At 42.5% G+C, this 21,780-nt stretch overlaps 2 protein-coding genes and 1 long non-coding RNA gene across 6 annotated transcripts in view; 2 read left to right on the top strand and 1 right to left on the bottom strand.

Moving 5' to 3' along the window:
- Window positions 1-7,543, top strand: part of MAP3K5 (mitogen-activated protein kinase kinase kinase 5) — a 205,864-nt gene extending 198,321 nt beyond the window's left edge. For all 4 annotated transcript variants that reach the window (XM_042987198.1, XM_042987196.1, XM_042987199.1 and 1 more), the window contains 4 exons: window positions 3,007-3,119; window positions 3,860-3,972; window positions 5,573-5,649; window positions 6,554-7,543. In XM_042987198.1, coding sequence (XP_042843132.1) covers window positions 3,007-3,119; window positions 3,860-3,972; window positions 5,573-5,649; window positions 6,554-6,614 — 364 coding nt within the window. In that variant the 3' untranslated portion in view covers window positions 6,615-7,543. The remainder of the gene's footprint in view (window positions 1-3,006; window positions 3,120-3,859; window positions 3,973-5,572; window positions 5,650-6,553) is intronic.
- Window positions 6,426-12,654, bottom strand: LOC122238748. Its single transcript, XR_006217881.1, has 3 exons — window positions 11,704-12,654; window positions 7,929-8,016; window positions 6,426-6,673 (listed from the first exon to the last, which is right to left on the bottom strand). It is a non-coding gene; the product is annotated as an uncharacterized LOC122238748 (long non-coding RNA).
- Window positions 12,655-13,107: 453 nt separating this feature from the next.
- Window positions 13,108-21,780, top strand: part of MAP7 (microtubule associated protein 7) — a 176,605-nt gene continuing 167,932 nt past the window's right edge. The window contains exon 1 of the mRNA XM_042987205.1: window positions 13,108-13,235. Within this exon, the coding sequence (XP_042843139.1) occupies window positions 13,169-13,235 (67 nt within the window). The 5' untranslated portion in view covers window positions 13,108-13,168. The remainder of the gene's footprint in view (window positions 13,236-21,780) is intronic.

The raw sequence follows: 21,780 nt of genomic DNA, 5'->3' as shown, positions 1-21,780 counted from the left end.
AAAAATAAAACTGATGGCCTAGGTTGGATATGTTCTTAAATAATTTTTGAGAGCTGGATTTGGGACAAATGAAGTGGCCTGTCAGTGCCCTTCTTCCAATGTTAGGTTCTGGCTTTTAAAGGTAAAAATAAAATGTCTAGTCCAGACACACATAGGTTAAATTCTAGAAAAAGTCACTGTGTTCTTAAAAAAAAAGAAAAAAGCAAAAACAACGGAATAGTCATCACTATTCCATACATGTAAATTAACAAGGAAGACAAAACCAACAAATTGCCCACTTAAAAATTCGTGCTGAGCTTGCTATCCATTTCTTCGAATTTGCCTCTTGCTGGTGTAGATAAAACTCTCCCTTGAGCCTCTGCTTTCCTCTCGATTTCGCTTCCTACTGCTCAGTCCACCTAATTGTGTGCAGCTTACTCCACAGTTGTCTTTTTTTTTTTTAATTTTTTTGATGTTTATGTATTTTTGAGAGAGAGAGAGCGCGTGCGCGCTAGTGGGGGAGGGGCAGACAGAGAGGGAGACAGAATGTGAAGCAGGCTCCAGGGTGGGAGCTGTCAGTACAGAGCCTGATGCAGGACTCGAACTGATGAACCGCAAGATCATGACCTGAAGTCAGACGCTTCCCCAACTGAACCACCCAGGCGCCCCTCCGCAGTTGTCTTTAAACAGCCAGTCTTCCTCAAACCACCTTCTCTGGCTGCCTGTCGAGAGTTTTCCTTTTTGTCCCACTTCTGCTGCCTAATGCTACCCTGATCCCTTCTCCCAAGGGCCTCACATCTGTGTCCTGTGGGGAAGGAGAAGGAACCCCTCGTGAGCCCTGGGAGGGCTCTTTTCCCAGGGCCTGAGGCTGCAGGAGGAAACAGAATCGCCCTCACTGCCAGCCAGGCACTGCCCTTGGCGTGTTAGCTACTGCTGTCTCATTAGGGAAGTTTTACTTTTCATTTTCACAGATGAGAAAACTGAAGCCGAGAGGCGCTCAGTAATTCGTCAAAGTTCACACAGGAAGAGTGTGGCTGAGCCAGGATTCAAGCTCAGGGCTGACTTTCAGTTGGGCCTGTGTTGCCTTCAGAGCATGTCAGCTGAAGCAGAAACAAACTTTTGGACCGGCATCTGGTCCTGACTTCAGTCTCTCCATACCCAGAAAACAAAACAAATAGTTTGCTAAGAGCTGTAGGGTACACGACAGTTTATCTTGATGATCTTATGAATGACTATGTACCTTAACTTTCTGGAATTCTGAATCCTAGTCACCCAAAGGTAGTTTCCTGAAAAATCAGAGCATCTCCCTTCCTAACTTGGAATTTTTTTTTCAGAGAACGGTGTTAGAAATGGTGAGCAGGTGTCCACGTGGCTCTCCACTGCATAGTGAACGTTTCATGGGCAAAACTATGGCATCAGTAATATGTTTCTCTTTGTTTCTTTGGAGAATGTATCATCGGGTGTCAACTAAGAACCGAATGTACCAGGAACACAGCTACCCCTTTACCCACGTCACCAGCCTCCTTGAGAGGCAGAGGAAGGACAGGAATGCCTACAACAATCCTAGCAACAACCGTTAACATTTACTGAGTAGTTGTTATATGCCAGGTACTATAGGTGATCTCATCTATAGTTTAGTTCTCACATTTTCCCTGTTAAAAAAAAATGACTGTCCTTCTGCTTTGCACTGATTATTATATAGTCCATCATCATCTTTTTTTTTGATGAGTCATACATGTAAAATATAGGTCTGTTAATATTATATATATATTTTATTTTACTTTATATATCTATTTGTTTGCCATTTATGGTCATAAAAGGAAACAATAAAACATCTCTGAAGATTTTGGCAGTCAGGGTGGAGATTTTGAATTCTTGACTGGAAGTGCAAGTCTTCTAGAGCTTTGCTACTTTGACATGAGGGTGGGGGAGGGGTGATCTGTGGCCCAGCAACAGGAGTCTCACCTGGGAGCTCATTAGAAATGCAGAATCTGGGGGCGCCTGGGTGGCTCAGTCGGTTAAGCGGCCGACTTCGGCTCAGGTCACGATCTCACGGCCCGTGAGTTCGAGCCCCGCGTCGGGCTCTGTGCTGACAGCTCAGAGCCTGGAGCCTGTTTCAGATTCTGTGTCTCCCTCTCTCTGACCCTCCCCCGTTCATGCTCTGTCTCTCCCTGTCTCAAAAATAAATAAAACGTTAAAAAAAAAAATTAAAAAAAAAAAAAAAAAAGAAATGCAGAATCTGGGGCACCTGGGTGGCTCAGTCGGTTAAGCATCCGACTTCGGCTCAGGTCATGATCTCACGGTCCGTGAGTTCGAGCCCCGCGTCAGGCTCTGTGCTGGCAGCTCAGAGCCTGGAGCCTGCTTCCGATTCTGTGTCTCCCTCTCTCTCTGCCCCTCCCCCGTTCATGCTCTGTCTCTCTCTGTCTCAAAAATAAATAAACATTAAAAAAAAAAAATTAAAAAAAAAAAAAAAAAAAAAAGAAATGCAGAATCTGAGGGCACCTGACTGGCTCAGTCAAGAGCATGCAACTCTTAATCTCCAGGTCATGAGTTTGAGCCCTACGCTGAGTGTAGAGATTACTAAAAAAATAAATAAGCCTAAAAAAAATGCAGAATCTCAGACCTACCCCAAGAACTACTGGAACAGGATCTGCATTTCAATAAAATCCCAGGGGTGTCTGTGTTCCTTATAGCTTGAAAAGCCCGTATCTAGATCTAGAAGGTCACTCTGGCTACTCCAGCTTTATTATCCTGTCAACTGATAGAATTTTCTCTTTCATGGGGTGCCTGGGTGGCCCAGTCGGTTATGTGTCTGACTTCGGCTCAGGTCATGATCTCACGGTTCACGAGTTTGAGCCCTGCGTCCAGCTCTGTGCTGACACTCAGAGCCTGGAGCCTGCTTCGGGTATTGTGTCTCCCTCTCTCTCTCCTTCTCCCCTGTGCATACTCTCTCTCCCTCTCAAAAATAAATAAATGTTAACAAATTAAAAAAAAAAATATATATATATATATAATTTTATTTTTCAGATTACTGGAAGAATTGGTTCAGAAAGAGAAAGAATTACAAGCACTCCTTCATCAAGCTATTGAAGAAAAAGACCACGAAATTAAACACCTGAAGCTTAAGTCCCAACCAATAGGTGAATAACAGAAAATGTTAAAGTCACCCCGTTACACCAGGCGGCCACAAAAAGCTGAGAAAGCCAATGGGCAGTTTTATTTCATGGCTTAATTGGCACCTGTCACTTGTACCACAGCTACAAGCAGAAATTGCTTTTAAAAAATGTCCAATTCTTAATTGTAGCAAACTGTAATTTTGATAGGCCTTAATTTTAAATAATGATTCGTGGTCATGTTTTCCTGAGATTATTTGAGGTAAATAGGCTCTCTGCTTCTTTGGTCTTTATTTCTTTTTAAAATTTTTGCAATGAGATTACTAGAATAAAAATAATACTATTTTTGTCATTTTTGCATTTGTATCTTGTATATTCTATGCTTTTTTTTTTTCCATATTGTTGCAACTAGTGAAAAAAGAGACCATTATGTAATTATGTGGTTCTCTACTAACTATGCTCATGTTTGTTGCATGAAAAACACACAGTACAATTTTGGTGCAATGAGTTTATTCTAAGAAAATAAACTTGATATGAAAGTATGAGGTGGGGTATCATTACATTATTGCTTCTGCCTCTCCATTTATTAGTAGTCTTTAAGAATTTGTTTATATTACCACGTATCCTGCCAATCTCAATTCTATTATACTCTGATTGAGCAAAATCTTTTAAAGTATTAATAAATGTCTCTTGAGTGGTGGGAGGGTCTCAGATGACCTCTGTTAAGAGAAGCTAAGAATGTGCCTCCCTCGCTAATTCTGTCCTAGATATTCCTGGAGTGCCTGTGTGTCACCGGGATTCTCTGGGCACAAATGCTGAAGAGTCTGAACTTGCTGAATGGCTGAGAGAAAAGGGAGCTGATGAAGACACTATAAGTCGGGTAAAGAAAACTGCCCGTGGGACAAGCTTTTCTTTTGCTTCATAATGTTGAATGCCTACCGCGTGCAAGGCATGGGGCATGAACCCTGGTGAGCAACTCAGGCCCAGGCCTGCCCTCCTGCGGCTTACAGACTAGCATCCGCAGATGGAAATCAAATAATTCCACAGATGAAGCGTAAGGATACCCTGGTAAACTCTATGCAGGAAAGGTTATCAGGAGTTAGGAGACAGAGAGAGGGAGAGGTTGAGAAATGTTCTCTTAGGAGGTGATGAATGAGCTCAAGTCTAAAGGAGTATGTAGGAAGAAACCAGGCTGTCTGTATGTATATTGGGGGAGGGGCAGATGAGAAGGGAAAATCTTTCGGGGTAGGCACACAGTATGTGCAAAGACAGGGAGGCGGGCAAAAGCTCTGTGGTCTAGGACCCCTAAGGGTTTTTATATTTTTGAATTGAAAATGAGGATGAATGGAAAAATCAAGACAAAACTAAAATCTTCAAGTTTCTAATTCTCTCTTTTGTTTAACTTTTTAATTCTCTTGCAACATTGTTAGACTCTGCCGGGCGGTAGCTCTGTATTGATGCTTAATAAAATAAATCTAGGCAGTCAACCTGTGTCAGGAACAAACACTTTCCCTCTAAGCCATATTATATCTATAATAACCTAATTCCCGTCTGCTTCTTACAGACTTTGGTAATCAGCATGAATAGCACTTACATTTTAAGATTACATACATGTATATACACATACACACAGACATACACGTATATGCACATACACACAATAAGAAGTCATATTTTTTATAGAAAGGGCCCCAATACAATATTACATTAAAACTTTAGCTTTCTATTTAATTTTTTTAAATAACTAAGAATAAAGATATCTTCTCTCTTTACTTGATAATTTATTGATTTACCAGATAAAATTTAGAGTTTCCTTAGAAATCTGCATTGAACAAGCTACTGCTAAGTAAATTTAAATAACTCTCTTGCTTCTGGGGAATCATGGGTCCATTCAAGTTCTCCAAAATATTTATTCCTGGAGCTAAAACTCAAATCACAATTAAGGAGTAGTAACTGATGATCCACTAAATCATTGCCCCCCCTGTTTTAATTAAAAATTAAAGCTTCAGTTTAAATTCAGGACTCTGATTACATAGTAATTATTAGAAAATACCTTTTATTAGCTGTGAAAAATAAGTTCAGAAATTAAGTATAAACAATACCTTTCCAGGAACACTTTTTATCCACTTGAGAAAAATAAACACAGCAACAAACCTCTAAAATACAAACATTCTCTTATAAGCAGCAGATGTAATTACAAATGAGTTTTATCTATTCATTAAAAGGCCATTCCAAAATTGTGTTGCATTTAATTGTTACACACTCAGAAGTCATAACTGATGTATTTCTTTGTAATTATTTTATAACGGGGTGGGGGCAGTACTCTTCCCTAATAATTCCAGAAGGTTATGTTTTTTAGTAGATTTCCTTTTAGGTTTACTTTTAAATGATTGCCAATGTCTATATTATGGATAGAGTTTACTATTTATTAAAGGTGTGCAAAACATCTGACTTCTGTGCATATTCTACCTTCTCCACAGTTTCTGGCTGAGGATTATTCACTAGAGGATGTTCTCTACTATGTTACACGTGATGATTTAAAATGCCTGAGACTAAGGTACCACTTCTCTATTCTTTTTTCATAATGGAGAAAGTGCCCTGGGCAGGGAAGTCTGGGCTCCTGTCCCTGCTGGGCCCCTCGCCAGCTCTAACCAGCTGAGGGAACTTGAGCTCCACTCTCCGGTTCTCACCTGCTCCGGGTAAACTGTGTCCATTGGACCAGGCTCTTACTGGGCACTCTTATAACCAGTATTTCTATATTAGTAAATGCAAATCAACTAAAAGACTTTCTTGATAATACAGCAGACTGAGACCATGAGGTTCTTTTAAAGCTGCCTTTAACAAATGCTCTAATTTAGTTCATGATTGTGCCATACCTATTAGAAATATTAGGACAGGTGCTGATTTGCCATCCACATGCCCTGTATAACCTGATGGGGTTTCTTAGGATAGTTTTTTCTGTCAGGCCAAGCATATGCGTAAAGACACATTCCAGGACTGCTAGAAATCTAAAATGATGCTTTGGGATGGGGCGCCTAGGTGGCTCAGTCGGTTCAGTGTCTCACTTTAGCTCAGGTCATGATCTCACGGCTCGTAGGTTCAAGCCCTACAGTGGGCTCTGTGCTGACAGCTTGGAGACTGGAGCCTGCTTCAGATTCTGTGTCTCCCTCTGTCTCTCTGCCCCTCCCCAGCTCTCGCTCTCTCTCTCTCTCAAAAATAAACATTAAAAAAAATTTTTAAATAAAATGATGCTTTAGGACCTGCTAGTTTGTGGAGGCGGAAAGGAAAGGCACGTAGGGCTGACGAGAAAACAGGTACAAAAAGAATACACGATGACTGGTAAGACTTTGGATCTTCATGTTCTGATCAGAACAGCTAGAGGCTAAGAATCACTATTCTGTATCAAGGGCAGTCTTCCAAATAGGGTGTCGTCTTCATCATGTCCTTGTGTCTCTAACCAGGGGAGGAATACTCTGCATGCTGTGGAAGGCCATCACTGACTTTCGAGACAAACAGACTTGACCGTCGCTCAGTTTGTTTCCAACCTTCCGTGGAGACTCCAGCAATACGGAACTGATCTTCTTGGGGGAGGGAGAGGAGAAAGAAGCTGCACTTTAAATCCAGTATTTGTTTACTCGTGTTAAAAAAGAAAAAAAAGACAAAATACACTGAACTGCTTCTATTTCTAGAATTCATAAGGACTCTTTGTAAGGACTCTTCAAAAATAATCCTACACATTAGGATGCTGAGGACTATTTTAGTCTAAACATTTTTATGGAGATATTTTTAACTCGGCACCTGTTGCACCTCAGCCCAATGTTTATTTCACACGAAACAGAACATTTCATGGGATTGTGCATCACTGGAACAAAACCAAAATGTGACCATGACTTTGTAGGCTTATGTGTGTTTGTAAGATACTCTGAGTAGAAATGCATAATTTCAATTATTGTATAAAGTTTATGTTTTTTTTTTTAAGTGTGCAGAATCTGAAAGCAATGGTTTTTACTTACCTATATCTGTATTAATTGTAATATCGACTATATTTTGTAATTTAAGTTTCTGGCCCCTAGTACATTCGAGTCGTTTATGTACTACTGAACTGTACCAGTTGCACATGCCTGAACCATAGTAATGTTAGCTTGTTCTAAAGCTATCCATTGTGTCATATTTACTCTAGTAAATAAAAAGACTCTTCACATACTGTTTGATAAATTCTAAGGAATTCTTATTTTGTTTTGACAACCTAGACAAACTGCTGTGTCAAATTTCTGGCTGTTTCTCCTGCTCTAATATTAAATAGAATCTGTCTTCTATTCAGGTAATCAAAGAACAAAATGGATATGCAAGTTGTCTCTCAGGGCCACAGGGTGGTAAGAGAGAGGAGGAAGACATAAAGAATTTATATAAAAGAAAGTCTCTGTGTTTTTCTCAAGGCTCCAGGTTCTCTTGAATGACTATTGTATACCTCAGAAGGTCTGCAGATAGCTTCCCAGGGGAGAACACCCTGCATTTTCTGTCTCCTTAGTTTCAGTTCTCATATTTCAGGGAACTGTTTCTATTTTAAGGTGAATATTCCATTTTCTTAGCCTGCCCATATTAACAGGGTGAAGTCTGAAACTCCTAGAGAGATGGATGAGATAAACACACTTCTTAGATACAGAGGAACCTACCTGTTTATTATGCAAGATAGAAATAACATAGAGCTTCACGTATCATGACTTGACCTATACGTATATAACGGTCTTTGATAAAACAAGAGTCATCTTTATTTCTATGTGAAAATCAAGGTCCAATATATCTTATATTGCATTAGACTGCACAGAAAGTCCTCACCATTATTTTCTCATTTGATACTTGTAACAGCATAGCTGCATCATTTTTTACAGCCCAATCCCAAGGACAGATAGTTGCCTCTTGTATCCTGTGGGGAAATTTCAAAGGAAGGGAGATGTAAATTAAGTGATAGGTCATTTCACTCATCCTGAGACACAGTGTAATTCTTAATTAAGCCACAGTCCATATCCCCAATTCTAATGCTTCAGTGCTTCTTTTAGGTTGCATATTGGATCAAGGAGTGCCCGGGTGGCTCAGTTGGTTAAACCATCCGACTCTTGGTTTTGGCTCAGGTCATGATCTCACATTGTGGTTTGTGAGATTGTGCCCCGTGGGATTCCTTCTCTCCCTCTCTCTCTTTCTCAAAATAAATAAACATTTAAAAAAAGATTTTATATAGCATCAAGCTACTCATCTTCAACCAATTCTTTATCGATATGGTCTTTCCTTGGTATCTTCCTCCCACCCTATTTTTGTGGGCAAATGTTCCTCTATCCTTACATGGTTCATAAGACATTCCTAGGCCAACATCATTAGGTTTTTGTCAGAATTTTGGGCCTCGGTCACAAAAGAAGGCAGTTCCACTATGGCCCAAGTTTCATTAAAGGTTTCACTTGAAAGGCATTTGGCATCAGTCTGGGCCAGTGATTCTCAACCCAGCTTCACAATAAAATGACTGGGATGCTTTTTTAAAAACACTGATGCCACCACCACAGACAGACTGTTTTTATTGATCTGCGTAAGGCCCGCAGATCCTTTAAAAAAGTTCTGCAAAATGATTTAACACTACCAAATCCCACCTCCTTACTCCAAGAGACACCTGGAGAGAGAAATGGGAGAGCCTCTTTCCACAGAGATGGTAGTAAGATGGTTACTATTCATTGTTCACGTAACGTAGCAGGAGGCTAGACACGTAGGCCTGGAGCACAATCATCACTTACCTTTGACCTCGGGCAAATTAACTCTCCGAGACTCATCTTCCTCATTTGAAATAGGGAAAATAATGTACCTTCCTCATAGGGTTGTTGTAAGATTTAAATAGTGCAGGTAAGATGCTTAGCGTAATGCCTAGCAGAGAGTAAGCAATCAGATGCTGCCTGGTGCTGTTATGTCTTATCATTCAACCAAAAGTATTTATTACATACTTATTGGGTACTACATACTGGGGTGCATGAACAAGACACAGTTCTTGCCCTGTGAAGTTCACTGTCAGAGGTGGAACAACCGAACACGTAAAACAAAACAACCAGCACACATAGTAAGTACTATAGTTACATCTGACTGCCAAGGGGTGGGGGTGGGCGGGGCCAAGAAAAGCTTTCCAGAGAAGTGAGACCCAGAGCTGTGCCTGGAACGATGGTTTGTAACTGAACAGTTATGCATGGGTGGTGGTAGTCTCATAAATAAAACCAGAATTTGTTGGGAAAAGTAGATCCCATGTTTCTTTTGAACCATATCTTGATCTCTTGCTCCAAGTTCTGTCATTGCACATTTTGTTTCATTCATTTCTAAGCCATTCCATGAAACAGTCTGGCAAGGAGGAGTTATTTAAACCACTGGAATGCCTACTATGTGTGAGGCAATGTAGCAGCAGCAGGAGGAGAGATCTACATGATGCCTATCAAGTTCAGAATGCATGCAGCATGCATTATGTCATCAAGGACATCTGTAATTTGTAAACAAATAAAATAATTGGTGGCTTCAGACATTAGAAACACCCTATAGAGAAACAGAAGACAAAGTCCTTGCCACCAAGTAATTCATATCAGATCGAAGAGACAAATTTGCAGTAACAAATCACACTTAGTCCATGTTCAAGGCTAGATGAATGCAAGCCCACAAAAACCTGGAGACCTTCAGAGGACAAGCTGGCCAGGAGCCAGGGCAGGTGGAACGGGCTTTACTGAAGAGGGACACCTCAACCTGGGCATTGGAAAGAAGGAATTCAGTAAGTCAGGACCAGGGAAGTCAATCGGGGTAGAAAGTTCCAGGAACAAAGGCTGGAAGCAGGGATTTGCAAGATGTTCCGGAGAAAGCGAACAACTTTTATATTACGTTAGAGCACACCAAAATTTTAACTCCTCTTAATTTATACTTGGCTGGAAATATGAGTTCTAGAAATATAAAGTGGAAGGGGAGAGCTCAGGGTGATGATGGGGATGATGGTCAGGAAAGGAAGTGGAGTCGGTATTTAATTATGTAGAAATGGGAGGGGCGTCTGGGTGGCTCACTAGGTTAAGCATCCATCCGACTTTGGCTCAGGTCATGATCTCATGGTCCATGAGTTCAAGCCCCATGCTGGGCTCTGTGCTGAGAGCTCAGAGCCTGGAGCCTGCTCCGGATTCTGTGTCTCCCTCTCTCTTTCTGTCTCTGCCCCTCTCCTGGAAGATGAATCCGGTGAAGGTGTGTTGGGATAATTAGAACAGAAATTGGACAGAGCATATCAGAGATTGTTTTAGATGTGAATGAAGGTCTAGTAGCAGTTAGAGCAGTAGGAATTGAGAGCGTGGAATTAAAACCATACATTCACAAGATTTGGGACCTATGATTTGGGCAGTGATGACAAGGGAGAGGAAAGAATAGATTGAAGCTATGTCAGTAAGAGAAGAATTCAAAAACAGGTAAGTTTGAAGGGGAGCTTATTTGAGGCGATGAATCAATGGCAGAGCATTATGACAGAAATGTGCAGAGACCATTGAGAATGTATTGGTGGAAGTCAGGACTGAGGTTAAGGGTATATATTCTGGATGTAGGAGTCACCTTGATGGAGATCATAGTGAATGAGGGCTATGAGAGATAGAAAGGTTACGGCCTAAAATGTTGGGAAAAGGAAGGTTTGTGGATGGTTTGGGAGGAATGAGGAATTTCAATCAGCAACAGCGGCAAAAGGACTGGTCACAGAGGAATGAGAAAAACCAGCCAGTGGTGTAAGCCAAACAGGAAGACAATCAGGGGATCTAGTGCAGCAGAAAGTGTAGGGGAATGATGGATTAAAAAATAATAGGTAAATTTGATTTTGTGACCTGGAAAGGTTTTATAGACAGGCAAGAAAGGCTTACAAAGCAGGTTGAACAATGATAATAAGACAGTGGCACCAGAGTCCACACATTTATTATCTTTGGTGAACAGAATGTAGGACAATAGATTTGCGAGGGTGGGATGTCAAGGAAAGAAATTTCCAGAATCAAAGAGCCCTAAATGTACTTGTTGGGTTCAAGCCCCTGAACAGAATCGCATTTTAGGAGTAGGGAGAAGGGAGGGAGGAAGGATGTTTCCAAGGAGAAAGGAGGGGGGATGGATGGCATTAGGAGGTCTGGCTCCTCCCCTGGAAAGGGGAACCTTGATTATTCCAAGAGATTCTGAGATGGGTGTCGAGACTCAAGACAGATGGCTTCTCTATTCTAAGTAAAGTACAGCACAAAGTACAACATGGTGGTGTGTGACATTTAACAGATGTCATCCCTTACTGCATTTTCATGCAGCAGACCACCCTGTTACAGACACCGCACTAAGTTTGAAACACATAGCATATTCAGGGCCTAAGTGTAAGATTTGGGTGTGTTTCTTATAGCACTAATTTTTGTGTAACTGACAGACCGAAACATAAATTAACAAAAGAATGCACAAAGAGATAAGCACATATCCCAAATAAACAAAACCATACACACACACACACACACACACACACACACACACACACACACACCAATAAGTCTTGCTTCAGTGGGGAGGGAGGGGATAGGAGGTATATCAAAGAAAGAATTCACTGGCTTACTTGAGTAGGTAGTAAATCAATGGCCTTCCAGAGTTCAACTCTTTAGATTCAAGTATCTTTCTGATGTTCACAGGAAAGTGTCTCAAACTCTGATGACTTCGTGTAGTAAAAAATATCTTTGCTAAGATCCAAGCTGAGGTCTACAACTGCCTCCACCCACCTGGTACTTTATTTTTGTTGATTAGACATCTGGTAAGAGTTGTGTGAACATGATTTAGGAAGATCACATAGCTAAATGATCAGTAGAAATAAAGAAATGGCACTAAGGGAAAAATCCATAGTAATGGATCACTATGCCAGACCATGGCATCAGTGTCCCTTATGTAAGCAAAACCCCTACCTACCCGGAGAACCAGTAAACCAAATAAAAACAGGCTACTTCTGAGCTGAATGGTGGGTTTTTACCCAAGGATGGTGAGAACTGTCATTCTAGTAAAAACTCCAACACTGTTCCCAGACTCTCTTGGGCCTCCAATGGATTCTGCTGAAGTCCTTGAAAGGGATTTAAATTGCTGGGAACTTGCTGGTTATGTTCGACCAACAGAGACTGTACTGTGGGAGTGCATTTCTGTGCAGCCAGGCAGAACTGGTCGCTGCTCAATTTTGTTCCTTATGTTTCCATTTATGCAAGCTACTCCCCCGCCCCCACCCAGCATTTGGTTACTTATCCTTTATTTGCCTCATAGTGCAGAAATTGGTTTCTCCTCGGCTAATAATGTTTCTTTAAAAAAAAAAAATGTTGCCTATTTTTTCCCTGGTCTTCCTGAGCAAGCCAGAAGTCACGCGGTAGTTATTACTCGGAAATCAAGAATAAGAAGCCACATCACTGGGCACAAGTATCCCTAAGTTGTGTGCCCTGGGGCTCATCAGATACAAAGGCCTGGTGAAAAGATAATGGCGTTGTAAAAAGCAGATAGAAACCGGAACCGGCGTGGAATCTGGCCCGTGTACTTCGGCTTTCCACGTGGCATTATATTCTTGTAGTTGTCACCATGAGCTAAAGCCCTGGCGAAGTCAAAACTGAGCTTCAGACTTCAGAGGGGAACAGAGCGTCCAGCTGCCCTCGCCTCGCCTGGGCTGGTCCTCAGACCGTCCCAGTCGCATGCGCCACTGAGTGTCGTCGACCCCCCTCCAGACCCCGAGGAGCCGGCAGCGGTCTCAGCGGCAGGCAGAAGCTCCGGGCCAGGTGCCTGGCTCCGGCCGCCGCTCTCTCTGCGGACACCCAGTAGTGCCAGTCGGAGCGGCTGCCCCGCCGCACCTGTCCGCGAGGGGGCGCGCCCGCGCGCCTGACCCAAGCCGCTCGCCGCGCGCCGGCTCCCGGTCCCTCCTCCCTCCGCTCTCCACCCTCCGCCCTCCCCAGACGGCGCTCACCTGTCTGGGCCGCGGGCCCCGGAGGCGGGGGGCCGGCGGGAGCGAGGCCGAGGAAGAGGGCGGAGCGGCTCTCCTGGCGCGTCATCGGAGCACCATGGCGGAGCTAGGAGCTGGCGGCGACAGCCACAGGGGCGGCGACGGCGCTGTGCGGAGCGAAACAGGTGACTGCACGGCGGGGGCAGGCGGGGGTCCCGCGGGCGGGGGGCGGCCGGCGGGACGGGTGGGCGCGCGCCGGGCGCCGGCGGTCTCCTCCCCCTCCCGGCCGCGGCCCGGAACGGCCGGTCCAGCGCGCCGCGCACCCGGGCTCGGAGCGCGTCTGCCCTCCGCCCTCCGCCCTCCGCCCTCCGCCCTCCGCCGCGCGTCGGCCGCCCGGGCCCGCGGTGCCCGAGCGCGGCCGGCCCCAGTTCCGGTCGCCCCTCTCACGCTCCACCTCGACTTTCCCACAACAGGTGGAAACTCGCCAGCGAGCGCGGGCGGGAGGAGGAACTGGGAAAACGCTGGCCGCTCCCCTCCCACCTGCCGACTCGGCTCTCATTCAGTTGAATGGGGAAATCGTATCTCCCAAACCAAACAGCCAGCCGGAAAATCCTCTGCCAGGTGCGACCGACAGGATTATCCGTTTCTGGCACCCCTCCCGCCTTCCCTGGTCGCACCGGCTGTCGGGGTCGCAGGCGCCGGTGGCGCAGCCGAGCGCCGGCGCGAGGGTCCCGCGGCGGCGAGCGGCGGCCGCCCCCGCCCCAGGGTCCGCAGTGGCGACCCGCTCCCGGGCAGACTGAGGTCGCGGGGTGGGGAGGGCCAGGGCTGGCTGCTGGAAGGTGGGGCCTGCGTGTGCGGGATAGTCGGACTCGTACCTTTGTTGACATGAAAGCGCCCCCAGAGTTCATGTTTTTATGCGGTCCATGCACGAACCCAAGGTAGAAGGAACGTCGGCTCAGGTGGTCACATCGACCCCCGCCCCCGACGTCCACATTGACGCTCGGGGACAGGTGCTCACATCTCCAAGACAAGCCGAAAGTTTCTTCCCCCAGCCCCATCTTGTATGAAGACGACGTTTCCACTCTTAATAGCTTTTTCTTAAGAAACTGACTTGCAGATTCTCGCCTCTCCCCTAGTCTCTTCTAGGTCGGGAAACCGTTTCTAGTACCTTCCACTTGGGATGGAGGCGATGAGGCAGTTTCTTATTTTAAAAAGAATTCACATTGCAGGCTTCCTAATTGCAATGCGTTTTCCATACACACATAATCGGAAACGATCGTTTCCCTAAATGTGAGACCCCCCTGTCCCTCCAAAAAGACCTTTTTTTAAAAAAGAAAAGACCTTTTGATTTACATGATACGCTTATTTTAATATGAAAGTTCCAGAAAACCTGTACCAATCTTTGGAAGTGTATCTGCACTGCTAGGAGGAGTTTGGGCACCTAAAGTCTAATGACTTAATCCTTTCAGCCAAATACCTGAGGTTAAGTCTGACAAGGTGTCTTGAACTTGTTTACTTTGAAGTCATGCTACTTCCTGTAGGGTGGTTTATTTTGTCTTAATGTGTTTGAAAGATTGGGCGATCATTATTTTGATTTGGGCCGAGGAAGGGGTGGCTAAGAGATGTCTTTGTAATTGTTTTATCAGACTTGATGGGCTGCATGCTCTGGGTTGGGCCCCTCCCCAACTGAGGGCAGCGGAAGGGCAGCGTTCTCATTACAGTATAAATGGTTTGGTGCCTAATACCCACAAAGTAACTGCTTTTGGAAAAAAAAAAAAAAGGTTCCAGAAAGTTCACGCAAGCCAGTTTATAGTCAGACAAACGTAAACAAAAGAACCGTTTTCTAGAATCTGCACATGATCAACTTTTTCGGATATGAGTGAACTGCAAACTAGTGTTTCATTACCTGAGCAGGTTAACTAGTGAACTGGTCGTGTTTCTAACAATTAATATACAACTCATGTGACTATCAGTGAAAGATTTTCTTTTACGAAGGGGGAATTTAATTGGCTGCCATCTCCTTCATAGAAAAAAAAATTCTTCCACACCTTTGCCTAGAAACGCCAGTTTCTGAGGGACACATTTTATATATGGTCTTTTGAGTAATTTTACTTATGATTTAAGTACAACTTATTTCTGGCTCACATCTTTTTCCTATTTTTCTAGCCCTAAATTAATGCTTTTGGTGTTCAGAAGTGTCTATGTGAGCAGATGCCAAAGATAGAAGAAAGGTGAAAATACGTATTTTTTTAATCTAGGTAGCAATATTTTGAGTGAACAAGTAAGGAGTGCTTGAATTTTAACAATTTAAGAAGTTTTCCATACATTTAAAACATGTTACCTACGTCAGCATATAGGACTCCAATGTAGTGTTTTATTTTTATGAACGTATTTCACATCATACACATCTAAATGCTGCAAGTCTTTTTTTTTTTTTTTTCTTTTTTTTAACAATCACAGGTTTGCAGAGAGGTGGGTGTTTGGGGAGGAGGTGGGAACTTCTATCTTTTATCACTTATCAAGAGGTGAAAATTGCTACTTGAAGTGGGAAGTTTGTTGAGGGGTTCATTTTATGTATTCATTCATTCATTGAGATTGGGTTATTATGAGGTAAAGTACATGCTTAAATGTCTTAGTTTTTATAGACCTGTGCAAAAAATTTGGTGTAATTTTAAGACAGGTTTTTTTTTGTTTTTTTTTTTGAGTACGGTTGACACGCAATGTTACATTACTTTCAGTTGTACAACAGTGATTCAACATCTCTATACATTATGTTGTTATACTCATCAGTGTAGCTGCTATCTGTCACTGTGCAACACTATTACAATATCATTGCTTATATTTCCTATGCTGTGTCTTTTATTCCTGTGATTTATTCATTCTGTAACTGGAAGCCTATATGTCCCATTCCCCTTCACCCATTTTGCCTACACCCCATTCCCCTGTGGCAACAATCAGTTCTCTGTATTTATAGGTCTGAGTCTACTTTTTGTTTGTTTATGCATGTGTTTTGCTTTTTAGATTCCACACATGAGCGAAATTATACGGTACTTGTCTTCCTCAGTCTGACTCATCTCACTTAGCATGATACCCACTAAGTCCTAGGACAATTTAGACTAGAGTTTCAGGTGGTTAGAAAAATGAGACCTGTAATATTCATAAGTATGTAGATATATATGTGTGTATCAAAGATGGGTTGAAAATTGGTGGTATAGCACCTATAAAATGAAACATTTAAGGATATCGAAAGGTACTATAGTAATCCCACATTTAAAAACCATATTTCTCTCAGCATATATTTATCTTCTACTTAAAAGTAGTCAAGTCACATTTCTTGTGGTAAAAGTTTTCATTTCTCTTTAGGATGAACAGTTCTTTCACCATATTTTTCAATATTCAAAATTTTGAATATTTTTCAGTTCTCAAGAACTGAAAAAATAATGGACTTGGAAGCAAGTTTTGGATTTCACCACTAGAGGACATCAAGTCCTTCTTCAGGCCGTTATTTTGAGTAGTCACATAGATGGATACTCACAAAACTGCCTCTGTCCGAGCTTTCTGTGTTCAGTGTTTTTATGCTCATGCTTGAGAGCTGTGGAAAGTGAGCGTGCACAACTCCTTTCCCAACCCGATAGCTTCTTTTTTATAAGCCTACTGAATTAAGATCTAATTTGAAGCAGCATGTGACTAATTCATGAGTAAACACTTTCATGTACAGGAAATAAGTTAATACCTGTAATCTGTAAGTTCTGTTGATACTCTTTTGGGGGAAATGAATTAGAACCTAGAATTAGGCTTTTCTCTCCTCAGCAGGCTATCTGGTGAGAGAATACGGGCTTTATTTGTGATCTTGGTCACCACCTTCACTGCATTAAAGTGGTCTTTATGGTTTCACTTGTCTCAAAGGGTCTACAAATATCTGCAAATTAGCATTGTAAGTTAGGGACCCAGACTACCAATTTGGTATTTTATTTCAAAATGGTCTGAAATTCAAGTCCTAAAGTTCACGATGCTTCATTCAAGTGGCTAGATAACTTCTTTCCCCATTGTATTGTGACTAGCTCTTACTTTATATCTTGTTAAAGAGGAAAGTGTTAGACCAAGCAGCTGTGCTCAGCAACATGGATTTTTTATATCAATATTTAGGCATGAGTGTGAAATACGAATATACGTTGGCATGTTCGCTAAAAAAATTTTTTTTCTGACACCTTTGCTTTCCGGTGCACAAAAAATAATCATTTGAAAGGGAAAATTTTTTAAAATTCAAGTTTTGTATTGATTTAAAAATTGAAAATATTGAGGCTTAGAATAAATTGACCAAGAAATATGTACCTTGCATATATTAAGCATTATGGTGGCTAGAAGGTTGACAAAGACCCGCTCCTTCTTAGCAAGGGAAACAACTCATAAATAATTGCAGGTCATGAGGACTTCAGTGAAGGAAGAACTGCTTCTGGCTGTGGTCATTAGGGAGGTCATAAACACTGAAAAAAAAATGGGTAAATGATACATAAAGTTGGATGGGAAGGAAGAGAGGAAAAGCTACAAATATGGAAAAGAGCAAAATTTTGGTCATACTGACTCGTGTGAGCCTCAAGATGAAAGAATCCTAGAAGATCAGTTAGGAATGATGATCCATGGAGGCCAGATTGTGGAGTGGTTAAAGGTCAAGCTAAGAGGCTGGTATGTGATTCTGTGGACAGTGGTGAACCGTTGATGATTCTTGAAAATGACAGATCTTGATTAAAACATGCTTAATTAGTAATTCTGTACTCATGAATTTGCAAGCTTGATTGCAGGGTCCAACAGAAGAGCTCAGATGTGCCTTTAACGAATGCATAGTCCGTCCATCGTTGAAAGTCATTCTCTTCAGTTGACTTTCTCTGCCTTGAGAATGGTAACGCGGGGTGGTGAGAGCATATGGGGAACGTCCATGGAGCCAGACAGATCAGCCAAACCTTTGAAGATCAGCGAAATCTGGATGTCTACCCAGCTGTTTCCCATCTCGAAGTAGGCATGTAGACTAGAGGATGGATTTAATAAGAAGGAGTTCAGCGACATACCAACTCAGAGGTTCCTACAGAAATGGAGGCAAGCTGTTGGAAATGGGAAGGGAACAATTAATTCAAGATACTACTGAGGCATGTGTGTAAGGATGCAGGTAAAAGGTGGCATTTAAGATTATACTCCAGACTTGAGTGTGGCCCATTGGCTTAAGGGTGGCATGAAAGTATCCATGAGGAGGACCTGGTTTTGGTGGGAGAAACAGAACAATTTCTATAAGACATGTAAGAGACACAGAGACACGTAGGTAGAAATGTCTAATGGGCACAGGCAGTATGGAGATGAGGGACAAAAATAGACCCCAGAACTCTGGGATTCATTCCATAAGGGGATAATGACTGAAGCCGGGAGAATAAGGAGAGCCTGGAAAGAGAAACTGAAAAGGGGTGGGAGGACATTCAAAGTGTAGCAGGGGAAAGAGCCAATAAAGAAGATGGGCAGAGAAGCTAAAAAGATAGGAAGGGCATAAATGAGCAAAGCAGGGGTGCCTGGGTGGCTCGTCGGTTGAGCATCCAACTTCAGCTCGGGTCATGATCTCACAGTTCATGAGTTCGAGCCCCACATCGGGCTCTCTGCTGATAGCTCGGAGCCTGGAGCCTGGTTCAGATTCTGTGTCTCCCTCTCTCTCTGCCCCTCCCCTGCTCATGCTCTCTCTCAAAAATAAACATAATTTTTTTTTTAAATGAGCAAAGCACACCTGCCAAGGGCGAAGGTCAAGAGGTCAGGGAGTCAAAGAATGAAAGAAAAGCCATCGCTGTGGTTACCGGGTAGTCACTGACCCCCTAGGAGAGGAATTTCACTTGTTGGTGCAAGAGTGGGGGATGAACCAGATTCTAAGTGATTAATAGATGTGCAGATGGAACTGATTTTGGAGACTCGCCATCAAATTTGATGGTGAAAGGAAAAAAATGACAAATCCTTGAAAAGGCAGAGGGCTTTTTCTCTCTTTTTAAAAATTACTTTTGCATACAGAAAATTTACTGATATTTCAGGTGTACAATTCATTGAGTTTTGCCAAATATATACACATGTAACCACCATTGTAATCCTGGTCTAGAAGAGTTCTCTCATCCCAGAGAATTCCCTCATGTTGCCCATTCAAGTCAGGCTCTCCTCCTACCCTCAACCCCTGGCAGCCGCTGATCTGTTCACCACGTGTCTAGTTTTGCCTTTTCCATAAGAGTGGAATCACACACCATGTAACCTTTTGAGTCTGAATTTTTTCACTTAGCATAATGCATTTGAGATTGTTGTATGTATCAATAGTTCATTATTGATGAGTAGCTGGCTGTTGTAAGGAAGTACCATGGGTTGTTAATCTACCCACCCATTGAGGAGCACTGAGATATTTCCCGGTTTGGGCGATTATAAATTATGCCGCTGTAAATGTTTACACCTAGGCTTTTCGGACTTAGGGAGAGACCTCAGAGTGGGTTTGTCGGCCCATATGAGAGTGTATGTTTATAAGAACCTGCCAAACCGTTTTCCAGAGTGGCCCTGTGGTTTTGCCTTCCTACAGGCAGTGTCTCAGTTGGAACTGCTCAGCATCCTTACCGGCACTTGATATTAAGTTTTGTTTTTAATTTTCAGCCTTTGCACCAAGTTCTTTGAGTAAAGCAGTATAATTGCCTTAAAGTGAAATAGTGCCCTTCTGGATGCTAAATGATGCTCGCTGGAATTAGAACCCCTGTGGAGATAGTGTTGCCCCCAGAGCCCATGTGTAATGCGGAGTTTTTATTTGGCTTTAATATTACCGTCTTCTTTATTCTTCCATGGTAACGATTTTCTGTGGAGTCTGCATTCTGGCGTTGATTATCAACAGCGGTGCCATTACACATCAGGTCCCATGCCAGTCCAAGTTCTCTGTCCCCCTTCGTGTCCCTCTTCCAATCCTTTGAGAAATGGCTTTCCGAAATTCGGAAGGAATGCTGTTTCAGTTACAAAGCTGGGAATATTGGTCTTATATCTCGTTTTATGGTCTTGGTTATTCCTTGTTGGCAGAATTTATATTGTCAAACTGACTACTTACATATCAGCTCTCAGTTACCGAAATGTACTTACAGTGTTTTGTAAAGATCTTGATAATCTGTCATTAGATGTTTTCTTTTTTTAGTTTTTTTTTTTTTGTAACGTTTATTCATTTTTGAGAGACAGAGAAAGACAGAGCATGAATAGGGGAGGAGCAGAGGGAGGGAGAGAGACACAGAATCCGAAGCAGGCTCCAGTCTCTGAGCTATCAGCATAGAGCCTGATGCGAGGCTTGAACTCATGAGCTGTGAGATCATGACCTGAGCTGAAGTCGGACACCCGACCAACTGAACCACCCAGGCGCCCCTCTGTCATTGGACAGTTAATCACTGAGCATGATCTAAGGTTCTATATGCTAAACACGTATGCTATTATGCTTATTCTTTATAGAAAATCCAGCTCTAAAGTTTGTCTAGCTGTTTAGCAGCTCAGTGTCTTTTGCCTTTTTTTTTTTTTTAATCCAGTATAGTTAAGATACTGGATTAGTATCTAGTTATATTAGTTTCGGGTGTACAGTATTCTGTAGTTCTGTACATTACTCAGTGCTCATCAAGATAAGTGTACTTTTTTAATCCCCATCACCTATTTCACCCATCTCCCCACTCCCATCACCCCCCCCAACTACCAGTTGTCTATAGTTAAGTCTGTTTTTTGGTTTGTCTTTTCTTGTTTTTCTTTGTTCGTTTGTTCCTTAAATTCCGCATATGAGTGAGATGCTATGACCTTTGTCTTTCTCTGACTTATTTTGCTTAGCTTGCTTATAATACTCTCTAGATCCATCCCTGCTTGTTGGCCTTTTGCCTCTTTAATATCTGTTTTTGCAATGCTCTGAATTATAGTTTACAAATTTAAATGGCGTCAGGTGGTTTTTCTCTGTTCATTAAATACTGGTCTTCCTAGTATCTTGGAGAAATAGCCAGTTAAGAAAGAATCTATAAGATTTTCTTGGGTGTGACTTTCAATTTTGATTTGAAGACTAATATATTTTTGACAGCAAGAACTCACTGCATCTGGCAGTTCCTTGTCCTTGAAACTCCTACAGAAATAGTTGTGAAAGAATTGTGGGGAATGCCAAGGAGAACTGACACACCAGACCAAACATCGCAGATGGACGTAGGAATGCAAAACTGAGCGGAAAGGAAGCTGAGAGATGTATTTGGTATATCTGAGCTGGACTTTGCATGCATTGTTAGTAAAATTAGGTATATTTAAATTGTAGAGTATTGAGATTTGGTATCTGAAAATTTCTTCTGTTAATTTTTTTTTTTTCTTAATGCTACGTAAGCTTTTTTGGAGTTGGCTTTCTGGTAAAAGGACCCATCCTTTACTATGGGATAACCTTCCACATATAAACCTTGTATCCCTGATACTATGGTGACAGTAGGAAATAGCTATATTCTAGAATATGTTTAAATTCCAAGGTGAAACTCCAGAAAAGACCCTCTTCTTTCAGTGTCCCCACTTTCCAACACAAGGCCTGCTTGGGTGGCAGTAACTTGCATAATAACAGGCTGTAACAAAAACGCGTGGCAGCCTGTCAAGGTTTTAATCCAGGCTTTTGGTTCTCAGAAGCCCTGACCTAACACACCAAACAGGACCTAGTGCCCTGCCTCCTGCATTCCAGCTGGATTGTTTTCC

Source organism: Panthera tigris, chromosome B2 (assembly GCF_018350195.1).
Source record: "Panthera tigris isolate Pti1 chromosome B2, P.tigris_Pti1_mat1.1, whole genome shotgun sequence".
Taxonomy (NCBI): Eukaryota; Metazoa; Chordata; class Mammalia; order Carnivora; family Felidae; genus Panthera; species Panthera tigris.
This window is presented reverse-complemented; position numbering and strand designations above follow the sequence as displayed.